Source organism: Cyprinus carpio, chromosome B4 (genome assembly GCF_018340385.1).
Source record: "Cyprinus carpio isolate SPL01 chromosome B4, ASM1834038v1, whole genome shotgun sequence".
Classification (NCBI taxonomy): Eukaryota; Metazoa; Chordata; class Actinopteri; order Cypriniformes; family Cyprinidae; genus Cyprinus; species Cyprinus carpio.
In genome coordinates, this window is record NC_056600.1 from 14,140,728 (window position 1) to 14,156,054 (window position 15,327).

Sequence of the window (15,327 nt, forward strand, 5' to 3'; positions counted from 1 at the left end):
TTTTAAAACAAGCCCCAAATCAAATAATTAACACAAATAAAAAAATCTATTCATATAAACAAAATAAGGCTTTGTCTGTGTTTTTTCCATTTAAAATTAGAGGCAACCACTGCATTTTCATCATGATCCAAACAAAGATGTTGCATACATGCAACATGAGCAGTTTTTAATCTAAATTAGATTGCATAATTTCAAAATTTGAAGCAAAAACAGAATGGTTTGACTTCAGTTTTGTGAAACTATACATAAAAAATATATGCATGAAACAGAAACAGCGGACGAGCTGAATGAGACACAGATTCACTTTCTGCCAGCAGGTGGTGCTTAAATCGTTTCCTTGGTTTCTGCTGTAAACGAAGCAGCGCTGCAGTTATGAACTTTAATATGCATTATACAGAGGCAAGATGAAAAGAAAAAATACCATCTAAACTTTTCTAAAGACACTAAGTTCCCCTTTTTTAGGGGCTACAGTGCTCCTAGTAAAAAGTTAGTCTGGAGCCCTGATCAATCCAAATATCCAATTATTATTATTATTATTATTATTTATTGCTATATTTAATGGGTCACACTATGTGCAGGGTGAGCATCAAACCGAATTTTCATTAATTATTATTATTATTATTTTTTATTGCTATATTTAATGGGTCACACTATGTTCAGGGTGAGCATCAAACCAAATCTCCAAGGTGCTCTCATAAGAACCAGACTGAAAAACTTACGTGCATCCCTGGTTACAAACAAAGTAACAAACTATTAACAAATCACGTTTGCACGACTTTAATATCACCGCCACTAAACCTCCAAGAAATATTTCAATGTATTTTAAAATCTACAAGCTGGAAAGTTTGTTAGAACAGATAGCAAGTTGCATTTAGCCACTTGTTGGCAACTGCCATTTACATGGCATGTAAAAGCTTAATAAAATCACGAGTGGGGTATTTCTGATTTATTACATTTTGAATACAACGTGAAAATATCCTGAGCTTGTGTTATTTTAAACAAATGATATATTATTATTTATACAACAGTTCTTTCTGGTCCTTGAAACTGATTGGCTGATAAGAGAGCGATTTTACACTGTTAAACTGTCAACTTTAAATTTGAATCCGTGGTGGAAGGAAGTAGTTCTGCACAAAAGAGGGCTTTTGTGGCCTCATGCCTATGGCTCAATCACAGCCGTGCCGATATACAGCCATATCTCATGTCTACTCGTCTCATGTCAGATTTACATGGAAGTATCGCTTTTAGTGCTTGTTGATTTATGATATCATTCCTAGTTAGGACACTGTAAATGTCAAACTATATAATTAACTAACATGAAATTTAGTTAAACTAGAGGTCCATGAAGCTCAAAACCAGTGACCTGAACTGAATGAGGAAATAAGACGGTACACACCGATTCTGATAGTGTTCCTTTAAATTCTAAATAATTAAATAAATAGTTTTTAATTAGCCTTTAATTTTGAAACAAGCTTAACTATAACTATTAACTAAAACAATTATGTATAAAGCATATTTTAATTGGTCTCACCAAAGTACAACATGGAAGAGTGGTAAACCGCATCGGCAATAAACATTGTGGTAATGGTCCTGGCTTAATTACACCCTAAGGGGTGCCAACGGTCAAAGTCTGCTCTTGCTGGAGAAGAACACGTGTCACATTGCAATAACTGGGCTGGTAGTAGTTAACTTTAAAGGAATGAGAACGGCCGTGACCCAGGCTCATGTCAGCTGGGGTGTGCTGTGTGCAGTCCTACTGATGAATTTGACATGCACCGCATGAAGCAACAGCTCTTGTACACGCTTCACCTCACATGTACGAAGGGAGAACAAGCCTTGGGGGAACTCTCAGTCTTTTTGCAAAAGCAGCTATGAAAACACTACAGAAACTCATGTGCTTTCGGTTGACCCTGGTGTGTGCGCTCAAGTGTTTTCTGTCCCGGACAGATTTGTGCTTATGAAAGTGTAACATAGTGTCTGCACTAATGCCAAGCAGGAAAAAATTAAGGGCGTTCTGGTATTGACTCTTGGTACTCGTGTGAGAATTTTCAACTGTGCGCATTGCGTGCGCGCTTACCTTGCATCCTTCGCAGGCGTGCACTCCGTAGTGGAAACCAGAGGCCCGGTCGGCGCAGACGCGGCACTCGAGGGCCAGAGAACCAGAAGAGTTCTCATCCTGAACCGTGCTGGATGCAAACACTTCTGAGGATGGACTAGATGCTGGTGTTAAGACATCTACAAGACAAACACACCCATGGGCATATGTATATATTTACACTTCTCACTATTAAGTTGCTTATTAGCATCCTATTTACACTGACACAACATATTTGACCATATTCTACATTAGTTAGATGAATGCAAAGGTTTAATTCTTTACCTTTACAGTGTTAATCTTTTAAAGTTTTTTAAGATATACCATAAGATGAATGCAATGGTTTAATTCTTTACCTTTACAGTGTTAATCTTTTAAAGTTTTTTAAGGGGCCTGATTGGTTAGGATTGTGTGTGTGTGTGTCCGTCTGCTCTACCTAAGCCAGATGAGCTGTCTGCTGCTGTGTTGTTACTCTGGTAGTCCAGCACATGAAGGGAGTTGAAGGTATCATCACTGAGGGACTGTGAGATATCCTCCAGCACCTCCATGTCACCAATGAGCTCTCCACACAGAGGGCTGTCCAGAATTGGATCGCCCAGCGGGGACAAGGGGCTGTACAGGCTTGGCATGTCTACCATGGCGCTGGACCACGGCAAGCTTTGAATCATTCATCAGTCTGCAAAGACAAACAATTGCGAGAAAAATGAAAACAGAGTAAAGAAAATGTTTCATATCTTTTAAAAGGCTGCAAGACGCAATACACGGATTACAATGGGTTTAAAGGCAAACACACATTGTTTTTTTTGTTTGTTTTTTTGAAGTTTGTGAGAATTAAAACAATTAACAATTATTAATTTTTTAAAGACTTTTTGTTTCCACATTATTATTATTAGATCATTTTTCATAGTTTTGCATTGACTTTTTATGTACTGTACAATAAAATAAAGATGTTGATTGTATACTAAAATAACAGAAAATAGACCATTGTCATCAAAAACCCTTTGCATATGTAAAGCTTCATCATTTTTATTTCAGACTAATGCTCTGATATCAATGCATAAACAAAGAAATAAAAGCTTTTATTTTATTATTATTTTAATGGTTATTTTATTTATTGTTAATTTGATAATTTTAAAACAACACTGTTTGATTGTGATGATAAAAAAAGGAGACTCGATATCTACTTGGTATGCAAACTGCAGCCTGTGCTCTGTGAAACAGTGACTAGAAGTAGTTCCATTCAGAGCAACGCTAAACAAGTGGCATAAGTAACATGTTCAAGGGGGGGTTGCCAAGGAAACCCCAAGCACAGATATGGCAGTGTTTTATTTAGACATGAAGGGAGCATTTCAAAGGCTCTGGCCTGTTTCATCACAGGAATGTGATCTCATTCGTCCTGCCATGTGAACTTAAAGAGACCGACCAAAGACCAAGTGCTCCATCGACTATGTTGATACGAAGATTAGGTGTAAAAGATATGTCAGTGTAAAATCAAACTGGTTTCAATTTATACATGTTTCAAAGAAGACATGAGTGGTGTTGTTATGCGGCTGCTACAGTAAGTAGTTTCAAAGGGGTTGCAGGACAGTTATTTTGATGTGCTTCATTTGCTTGATATCACAGGATCATTCACATTTACACACCACGGCCGGACGCTCCAAGTGTGAGCAGGAGATAAAAATCCTTTAAAAAAGAATTAACCACTCAAATGGATTCAGACGCTCTCGAGGGAATTTTTATGGCAGCTCAAGGGGTCTTGTGGACAACGGTTCAAATGCCATTCTACTCAACCCTTTAATTTCTTACAGCAGTCACATGGAGAAGGCTAACCAATGCCAGACTCTGCATTCAAACCCTTCTGCAACAGATGACTACTTTTCGGAGGAAACAACAATACACTTTACCTTCAAGTGACAAACACAGCCAATCTAAAAGAAAAAAAAAGAAAACACTTTCTCTCTGTTGCAGTACCACCCGTGCTAAAAAGCTGACAAAATCTCCACTAACACTGTCTACTGACGGTAGACAAGATGTTCCTGCCGAATCCCATCATAAATCAGCTCTTGGCAGAGCATCCCAGTTTTCAGCTCTGTCTGCGAGGGGAAGCCGTCCAGCTTTCTAAAGTTATACCTGATCTCTCTGCTCTGTTCTAAGCAGATCAGCAAAAAACTTACCCGGCTGTTCACATCTGTTTGTCTCCAGCTGTTGCAGCTGAAACCTGAAACCTGAGCTCAGCATGATCCTTCTGTCAACGTACACAGCCTTCCGCTCTCTCAGATCTGTACGACAATCATTTCTGACTCGCATTTGATTCTGCTTGTGACACAACGTGCACAGACAAGTGAAGCAACAAGCGTTCAGACTGGAGAAACATACAGACTGCATAATGACAAAAAAAAACCTAATAAACTACAAAAAACATACACACATATATAAACAAACAAACAAAACTTGAGAAGCAAAAGTGCATCTAAATATCCTTAAAAGAAGATGAAACATATATAAATATATACACACACACACACACAAAAAAAAAAAAAAAAAAAAAAAAAATGTAAACTTTTAACCCTTTTTTGTTTTTTTTTCCACATAAAAAAAATATGTAAATATTTTTATACATGCTTATTTTATCAATATTTATATCTTATATTGCAGATTGTCTCAAGTACAATTTATCTTTATATTTTTATATGCTTTAACTAATTTATTTTAAATATATAATTTACTTAAATGTACTTTTATTATTTTTTAAATATATATATATATATATATATATATATATATATATATATATATATAATTATATCATATATATTAAAATTATTCAAATATTTAAATTGTATTTTCAAATGTATTTTTCGTTTTTTTTTTTTAGTAGAAACAAGACTATTGACTGCTTGATTTATTTCTTTTTGCAGTGTTAGAAGCCAGCCATTGACAGTAAACAAGATTACGCATGTACCATGTGTTTGAGTGAGACTACATTTGTGTACCTACAGTAACTGTGTATTAGGGTGCGAGACAGAGAGCGATAAGCTGAAGCAACTATATTTATTCAGTGTAAACCCAGACACTCACATGGGCACACATACGCATGACTTGAGCCTCATGACAACGAGCGAGAGCCAAGCGGAGTGTAGGAGAAACGCCAGTTTCTGCTGTAATGGAAATGTGCCCATGGAGACCGGCTGAGCCATTAACCAGCAAAACCAAACCTCACAGACGCTTCCAAACTACAAATTCTACCCAAATATCTCAACGGATGCATAGGATTCAACACCTCCTTGTTCATAACAGATGTTATACCCAATGATGAGCGCAGATTACAAAACAAGAGCTGAACAATAACACATATGAATGCACAAGAGGAATCCTCAATAATGAGTCCTATTAAATAAACAGAACAAGACCGAGTCACGAGGCGGCTGTACAAAAATTTATATTTTGCTATAAAGAAAAATAATCTACATATCTTTAAAACAATATAAATCTGCATATGGTCTCAAAATAACAAAACGTTAAAACTGATAAAATTCTCAATCAAAATATATATCTTGTGTCATTTAGTTTGTCAAGTAAATGTATGTTGTTTTAATTAAGTTTAGGAATTTTTCCTGTAAAAATGCTTGGTAATAACAAGATTTTTGCAGTGCAAGGTTTGCGTGTTTCTCATTCTGGCAAGAGAAGGACACACACTCATAGCCTACGTGCTGAAGGGGAGGAGGCGTGTTGTGGAGGGTCACAGCTGACAGGACTGGGAAACTAATACAGGCTGATTTACCCCCTCCTTCCTGCTTGATCTTTACCGACTGTCCTGTTTGACCATGTGTAGTAACAATCCAGCAGTCCCAGGGGGCAGTTTAGATCCACAACAAGACAATGAATGTCAACATACTTAATCCTATCCAAAAAACTTAGTAGTGTTTTACAGACAGGCCATACTGATCATGTGTCCCCCATCATTACTTCAGAACCAGCCTTGGCCTCGCTGCGAAACTGCATAAGGCAACAGATGTAAAGCAAACACATCTGTGTAGAAATTTCCACTGCATCAGCCAACTACCAATGACCAAGCAGAATCTCTACCCACCGGATAGAAACAACAGAACTGAAGTATAAAGATTAATCTGTGACCACAGACCATGTGTGAGTTTGTTTTTGAAAGAAATATTGATTCAGTGCATGATGAAATGCACGTCTTCCAAGCAGCATGTGCAACGGATAAATCTGTCCAGTTTGGATGTGGGTCAAGAATAGTTGGCAAAAATAAAGACAAGTCTATTTGCTCACTGTTGGTGAAAGGTCAATGACATGACTTTTTTTTATGGATCTACTGATTACTCAAAATGCATTAAAGTTCATCTTAAATACACATTTTCTTTTGATAAGCATGCTTTTAATTTCTGAATTAAAATTCATTTTAATATTTGTGTGGGTAAAAAGTATATTTACAACTTGTCCTGACATCATGAAGAAATTCTAATTTGACATTATTTATTACTAATTAAATAATTAATTATTTATTTATTAAATAATAATAATTATTGTTTATTTATTATTATTAAAGTATTATTTCTTAGAATTTCTCAGAATGTTTTGTAATTATAATTCTTGTCTCTAAATTAAAGTTTAATGATGCAACCGACAAAAAATGCGGACAATAAATGATCATTCAGAAAGGACCCCTGAAGACCCTCATGATTGAGTGTCAAGGTCAACAAGTCTCTTAAAATGACAATCTGACAAAGTCTGTTCAGGTTATAAAATGTAACATGGTAAACAATGTAAACTCTACAAAAACGTAATTATGTTAATGAATTAATAACAATAATAATTTACCGAAAAAAATATTTTAAAAACCTTTTTGAAAATAACGAATCCAAATGTAAACACTTGCATGCATAAAAAGTATAAGGGAATTACTTTTCTTAAAAATGCTAAAAAGTTTTTCAAAACGTAAATAATAAAAACGTCTTTTAAACTAAAAGTTTAAAATTCCTCTCAATTGCCACTGATTCAAATATAGGTACAACAAAGCAGCACAAAAACACTTTGTGTCAAAACATATTCTTGCACAAAAGAAAACTACTTCACTTTTCACAATGGCTGTGAGGCCTTCGCTTAAAGCGAACAGAACAATTACAAACCAGGTTCGAATCAACACCTAAGTGCAGCGCAAAGCAGAATGAAATCAGTGCTTACCAGATCACGATTCACCGTTCTGCTCTACCAGCTGCCAATAAATACATGCACCTCTTCCAGGGCCAAAGTCCGAATCCACACACACACACCCTGCATGCCTGCTTCTCTCCGTTCAGGAGTTTGGCTGGCGTTACACCAACAAACGGACGCCGCAGCGAGCTGAACACATCAGATAAGAGAACCTTAATGTCTGGATGGATGCATTTATAATTAAAACCGCTAGGATTTCAACAATAGGACAGGAATGTCTTCGTTCCACAAGCCCAGGAAACATCCGGTCTGTTTAGCACATTCAGCCTGCAGAGGGACAGCTCAGCATTAAGTCAAGGCAGGCGGCTTCATACGGACTATGAAATGCAAACATGGGGCAATTGAAGCAGGTGCATCCATGTAGGCCAGATGTTTCTCCATCATTTAACCTGTCGATACAGTCATGGCCAAAAGTCTGTGTTTGTGTTACAACAAATTAAATATGACAATCACTCCATAAATCTGCATTAATCTAATCTTATAGATGATATATGATAATCAAAAGTGTTTCACAAAGCCAGTAAGGCGAAAGAAACTTGGCCACAGAGATAAGATTATGAAACAGGCTATAAAATTACTTCATTTAAATAGAACTACTTAAATGACATCTCAAATTAGACTCTCAGAGCCCACACAATGACGTCAGGCACAGGGAAGATGACATGGGGCGTTAAGATATGTGTGACCCTTTTAGCATGTTATGTAACAGGACTGAATGGACAAGCCCATGTGGCCCTGTAGTCACTGATATGCGGGCTACAAAAGCTGTGCTAAACGCTGCCAGTTTCTCAATTAGTTGCAGAGAATGTCAATGTCCTGAAAAAATTACATCAAGTACATTAGAGAGGTATTTATTAATGAATTCTTAAAGATGAGGGACATTGAGCAAGTGGACCTAATTTAAGTAAAAGATGTTAAAAAGGGGGCCACTGCATATTCGCTTCTAGAAATAAAATAAACAGTAACTGAAATAAAACAAGATATATATATATATAACATAACTTATTACTTAAAACAACAACATTACTTAAAAACTACTTGAAATGTATATAGACATTTAAAAAAATTAATTAAAATGACAAACACAAAGCATGAACTAAAATTCAAATTAGGGCTGTCACCGATATATATTTTTTTAATCTAGTTAATTACACAATATTGTGATTAATGAATCGCACATTAAATTTGACTGAGAAATTACCCACAAAAGATCATTTAAATCCATTATCGTGTTACATGAGAAAAGTATGAAATACATATTTAAAAAAAGTAGCTTTAGAAAGCTTTTTTCTATTTCTTTTTCCTTTTCCTTTTTAATTTTTGGGTGAGCTATCACTTTATTATTTTTTATTATTAATGTGGATTTTTTTCCCCCAGATTTTTTAAATTAATATGTAAATATGAAATTATGTTTTTTATTAAAATGATAATCTAAGTATGAAACTTAAAACTGCCAGTAGGTGGCAGTAAATGTCTAAAGGAATAAGACATTGAGTCATTTATTCATTTGATTTGTTCAAACAGATGATTCATTCAGGAATGAAGCAAATGCTCTCTTTATGAAAGGGTCATTAAATCATTGGTTCACCTGATTAGTTCCAAATTATAAATTGTGTGTTGCTTGGAGAAGCACAACAGTTCTGCCGTAGCTTTAATAGGTCATATTTGTGTTGGCAAAAACGACAATATTGTGTCTAAAATATAACACAGAATTAATTTATTTTTTACTGAAATGCTGTATAAAATCAATATCACATTTGCCCTCGTGCTATCTGGGACAAAACAGCACTCGTGTTGTATTGCTTAACTACATCATAAAATATAAACATGAGACAAAAACTCATACATGGGCAGTTTGTTCCAATCTCTTGAATTTTAGGGGCATATAAATAACTCTATTCTATAGGCTCCATAATGCTTGCCCTGCATAATGTTCTTCACTGTATAGTATAAGTAGTACAAACTATAACAGTATTCCAATGATACTAAAATAACACAGCTGCACAGGTCAGATGATTTATCACAAAAACTTACATTTTCTGGTCAAGTGTACCATGGAACTGACATATTCCTCATAAAATCTTTTAAATTTACAAACTGTAATGGTAAATGAAGGCAATATCTTTATAACAAACAACATTAAATTTGACTTGTGAATATTAGATTAAATGTAACATCTAAAGTACTTGTATGTTATTGCTCTTTAAATGCTTAACCAAGGTAACTTGCAAACTACTAGTGAATATTTTCACGTGTAAGATTCATCTCTGTTCATTCATAGTTACATTAGGATTTTGACTTCATAGGCCTAGATGAAACTGAAATCCCTTTATTTTTCTGTTCTAAATGGAATTTTAAACAAAACTGAGTTTAACTATTATAAGAGTATTTTTTAGAAATGAAATTATAAATGATACACGAGTGCGCATGATTACGTTAGTTAACATTACATTAACGTTAGCTGACACTGTGGAATGAATATATATACAGGCCTTTATATAAACTAATGAAGTTAATATCATATCAATAACAGTGACTGAATCGGCAGGCTTTAAAGATCGCCCGAGTGCATGTAAGTGCACCACAGACGCTGTCAAGTTTCGCTTTGGTTGCGGCAAGAGTTGAAATCTTGATAAACTATAGCAAACGCATGTATTATTCTTTACAGAGTGTGTGATAAACCTCTCGCTGTGAAAATAGCACAGACATGTGTTCTTATGTGAATGTTTACTTTGCTCCAGTTAAAAGCCTACGATTACAGTAATTACGGCCATAAAACCGGATAAAACATGATCATAATGTTACACAAGCGCTTTGTTTACAAGAGCTGCGCGTCTACCTCCCAATCCCAGGCCGCCATGCAGGCAGGAATAAAACACACGGGCTCTGTGACACTGCCAACACTCAGCTCGGTGGTGCGAGAGGCTGTAGTACTCCTTAAACGTCCTATTTAAAATTCACCGCAACCACTGCTGTCAGACCGCTCTGACAGAACTCGAGCGCGCTCGTTCCGCAGGCGACAGCGCACACCTCCTCACACACCTATGGATTTGGCCAATCGGCGCAGGCTTTTATACGCAAAGCCACGCCCACCGATTTAAGGTCGCGTTGCTGAGCAACAGATCTAATTGAGATGATGGTATTATTTCATGCGCCTGAATAATATCTCGCCATATTGCGCTTAATATAATTAATTATAAAATAATTAATATTACGTAGGCCTATGCTGTCTTAAGTATGTTTAGCGACCTATTCAGTTTTTAATAGTTAATACACGTGACAATAACGCACCTTTGCTTCCACCTACTGGTGATATTCTGAAAGGAATGTTATTTTGTGTAAATTTGAAGATTACCCCTGCCCCCCTTCCACCAAGTCTCACGCCAGAGACCCCCAAAATTATCATTATTAGAAATCTATTTTAATGGGTTTTAACTAATATGTACCTTCATTTAAATCAATCATTTGGTACAACGCACTTACTGTGTCCATGTGTTTTTACATTGTACTTACATTAAAAATACCTTTCTGTAATTACATCTTTAATTAATTATTGTTGTTACATTGGTAACTACACTGTTGTCTTATACTATTTTTAGTATTTATTTACTTTGACATTTTTCTCTAAACATCTGGCCTAATGCCACTGTAAGATAAACGGCCAGATTTTATGTATTTATTCATTCATTAAAATTGTAATCAATTTGTAGGTCATTTTATGCATTATAATTAATTTAAAACCCATTCGCACTGATAGTACAGTTTTATTGCATAGTGGCTTATTAGTTTTATAGTGTCGTTGAGAAAAAAAAAAAAAAAAAAAAAACTGAAGGACTCAAACGGGAAAAACTGATGTGGTCTTAAGGGAATAATATTAAAGCTTATCCTCTGTGGATTACTGTAATGTGCATAAGAAAGTAGTTTAGTAAGACTAACGGTGCTGCACTCCCCCAGGTAATGCTGACATAATAAGAATGCATAACACCTGTTTCCAAAGAAACTAAACTTTTTCAAGGTGACATGGCCGTCACATTCAGTCCGCCCTTGCTGCTATTCGTCTCCTGTGAGTGCCAGTCTAGGGGCGCTCCTGTGGAGATCTGCCAGCCAGTGCCCATAAATTGTGCAGCAGTGAAAGGTCAGCCTGCCTACAGCCCTGTAGTTGTTAACATCGGCTAATGGCCGTCTGGAGCCATGGCCATGTTTTATTTACAATACAAGCTACACTGGCAGAAGCACTCTGTCCGTCTCAGCACTGCATCTTTAATAACAAACAAACAGAATAACACAAGTCCGTAAAGATTCCTCACATCCTTATGAAGGAAATACTCTTCATTTAATCTGTCACTGTGAATGATGGGAATTGTAATCTTAAAGGGAAATATTACTCAGAAATAAATTTTGCCATATCGCCTTCATGTCATTCCGAAGCCATACGACTTTCTTTCTTCTAAAGAACACAAATGAGAAATTTTTAAGAATATTCTGGACACTCCGTCAGAATTTTTATTTATGAGTGAACTATTCCTTCCTCATTTATTATGAGATTATTTCGCCTTTATCCATTATAAATGTCAATATCGTGCTTGAGGCAAAGAATAAAAAAACAGGCAATCTTTGAAATATCAAACTGTTTTATTCCCGTTTAAAGCATTACACACCTGTGCTGTATGTAATCCTCATGCAGCTATAAATGGCAAGATCATCATAATTAGAATCTTGGGAAACTAAAACATTTAAGAAAAGTGAAAGAAAATCACTCTTCAAAGAGTGGATGAACTGTGTCTGGTGATGTATTGCTGCCCTTCAGGGAAGGCAGTAGGTTGTATAGTTATCTCCTGATGGGGCAAAATTACAACCCTGAAACCACACAACCTACTACCTCACCCTGTACGAACATCATTGCTGAATATTCCACAACAACAAAACGACGCATTTTTACCTTTTGAATTCAAATCAATAATGCAGTATACTGTGTATACCTTTTTATATTAGTATATATATTTATATAGAAATCGTTTCAAAGTTTTGCAGTTTTTGTTAGCTTTGAACACACCTACATGCTTCTGTATTCCTCAGTTTAGTCTTTTGTTTCTTCCACAAATACTGATAAGCTTCACTACATTGAATTTTGTCCAATCAAAATCATTCATGACTGTGATGTAACTGAAGACTATTGGCTATTTAATGAAAAGGAATAAGCCCTGAATATGTCCCAAACTTCTCAAACTTCTGTTTCAGAAGGAAATATGCCAATACAAGAAAGAAAAAAGATTTCAAGAAATTTCAGAATGAATGATGTTCAACAGCATCACTCTCATGTAAAATGTCTTTTTTTTTTTTAATTGCCATATTGTTATCGTCACTCTCTGCGTATACTGTCCTCTTTATGGATTCACGTGAATGCTTGACCAACATGTGAAATATTAGATTAAATCAAAGTAAAAAATCAAAGCTGCATTAATGCATTTCTAACACAAATTTCAGAAGCGTTTCTTTGTTAACGCTAACATATGGCATGAATCATGTTTTTAAATTCTTTTATTGTAAGTATCTGATAAACATTTAAGTCCACATCAAGCATATCTTAGATAAACACTTTAATGCTGGAACCTGGAAATGTGTAATTTCTTCTTTCCTGTTGACGTCCTCCGTGTGACATGTTCTGAAGCGATACAGTCACTTCGGGAAAGACAGTAAGTTGTATAGTTATCTGACAGCAAGGGTTAAACCCTCAAACTATACAACCTACTACCTCACCCCAAATGACAGTCTCTCTCTTCCTCTTCCTCTTCCTGCAACAGCAGCTTCCATTTCCTGTTTTACCTTCTCTAACAAAATGCCTAATGACTGCACAGTATCTAGCAAATCAGATGTCAGTAACTGACAGCATTAAACTTGTGGGTTAAAACTCTTTGTCATACAACACTCTTTGCTGTGCACCAAATACAGCCCCCTATCACCTCTATCTCCAAAGCTTCAGTCAGAGATCCTTCAAAATCATCAAGGTCACCAACATGAGAAAGGTAGACAGTCACCTTCTGGGTTTGCCATCTGTGAAAGAATGAGAGAGAGAGAGGATTATTGAAGCACGAAACTCACACACTCAAGTCAGTACATCAGCTCCATGTCCTGTTTGACTTTTGTCATCTGTTGTGCTGTATGTCTGTCTACTGTTGACCGTGACAGTATACAGGGGTGCATGAGCAGATTAGGATGGGGGAGTGTGTGGTCAGAGCGGGAGGGTTCAGCGTGAGTGAGTAAGGCTGTGGGCAGCAGTGTGGTTTACCTCAGACAAGGAGGAGGCACACACACACTACTGACTCACACAAGCCACGAACCTCACAGGGGCGAGTGGTTACACACACGTATTTTCAGGTTCAGAAGATATTAAGATAAAAGATACTGAAATATTTGTCACCCTTTGGCAATTATTTTTCTTGTTATAAGCCTAAACTATATTTAAATCTGAAACAAATATATATACAATAATAATATATATATATATATATATATATATATATATATATATATATATATATATATATATATATATATATATATTTATAATTTTTTTTTAAAGAACTCATAGTTTGTGCAATTTCACTTTTTGCAGTGTATGTTTTTTTTTTAATCTGGAAATAAAGTTTTAGGGTTATTACAAATTCCAAGCAAAAAATATGAATAAAATAAAATAAAACATAATTGCATGATTCTTGGTATAGACAATCAGATTTCCTTCAATTAAAACTCAAGATGCACTTTGGATGATCTCAAAACATGCTGTATAAACACAATCATAATTTTTATACAAACTTATGGAGTTCATGCAGCTCAAGTGCTGCTGTTATTAAAGCAAAAGGTGGACAAACCAAATACTAAAACAATTTGATATTCATATCAAATTTATTACCCAAAGTGTGATAACATACTTTAGTAATGTGACCTTTTCTACTAAATAAAATGTAACAATAAAAGCATTTTTACTAGTGTCCTTTTATTACCTCAAACATTTCTAACACATCACAGAGTTAAAATTGACCTTCTTCTGTCACTGGTGACACCTCACCCCAAGAGTCACATGACTAAAGTATGTCTAAACATGTCATGGTTTTCTACAGGAAACTGACTGCAGAGCTGACATGTCCATTTGGAAAACAGCCTGCTGTACTTCATCTAAAGCTGTTTCATTTACTGTACTCCAAAAGAGACAGAGATGCAAAGAAATTATGTGAGATACTTCCACTCAGAATCAATCCATTAAAATTGCTGTTATTCTGAAAGTCAATTTCCAAACACTGCGTTTCCTAAAAGCAATGATTTATAGAGTGGCTTCAAATATATTTCTCTAAACCACCCAAGCAATTTGCACTCATTTGATTACTAACGTCTTACGAACATCACCAGAGTATTAGAAACATTGCTACTGATAAAAGCAGTCAGGTTGTAGTCTACATTAGTGGTGAAACAAACCATAGATCATTACGCTCCTGAATTACTGGAACTTTTAAGAGCTGGTGGAGTAGCCAACAGCCATAAGGTGGCGCTGATGCCATATTCCCTCAGTTTTTCACCATTCAGTGACAATAGGCCCATTATACAGAAAGGCTGCTAAACATAGCGATTCTTATTTCCTTTAATCGTTGTTTGACTTTTAGGTGTACAGCTCATTTACACTTTGTTTATATCCCTATTTGTGCAGTGTCAATACTGCAGGTACAAACAAGTTGTACGACAAAGAAACCTGTCACGCGGTCTTTGAAGCAACATTTTGTGTTACATGATTTAAGAACTGTTGATTGACAGAATAAAGCTCTGGCACTCCCGCAGCAAAGCCATCTTCTGTGTTTACATTATATGTCTGTCAATGTCAAAATCAGTGAAAGAAAAAAAAATAAGACCTCATGTGACTTGCCGGAGGGGGAAAGATATCCCAGACTGATTACAACAGAGTGTGAATACAATGTCTGTAATGGACTTTGAGCTTGAACTTTAAACCGCAG

The 15,327-nt window shown here is 35.7% G+C and overlaps 1 protein-coding gene across 1 annotated transcript in view; it reads right to left on the reverse strand.

Moving 5' to 3' along the window:
* Nucleotides 1–15,327, reverse strand: part of pparaa (peroxisome proliferator-activated receptor alpha a) — a 55,196-nt gene that overhangs the window by 13,129 nt on the left and 26,740 nt on the right. Inside the window, exons 5-7 of the mRNA XM_042722106.1 lie at nt 13,288–13,378; nt 2,532–2,771; nt 2,078–2,235 (exon numbers count right to left, since the gene is read on the reverse strand). Of these exons, the coding sequence (XP_042578040.1) occupies nt 2,078–2,235; nt 2,532–2,763 (390 nt within the window). The 5' untranslated portion in view covers nt 2,764–2,771; nt 13,288–13,378. The remainder of the gene's footprint in view (nt 1–2,077; nt 2,236–2,531; nt 2,772–13,287; nt 13,379–15,327) is intronic.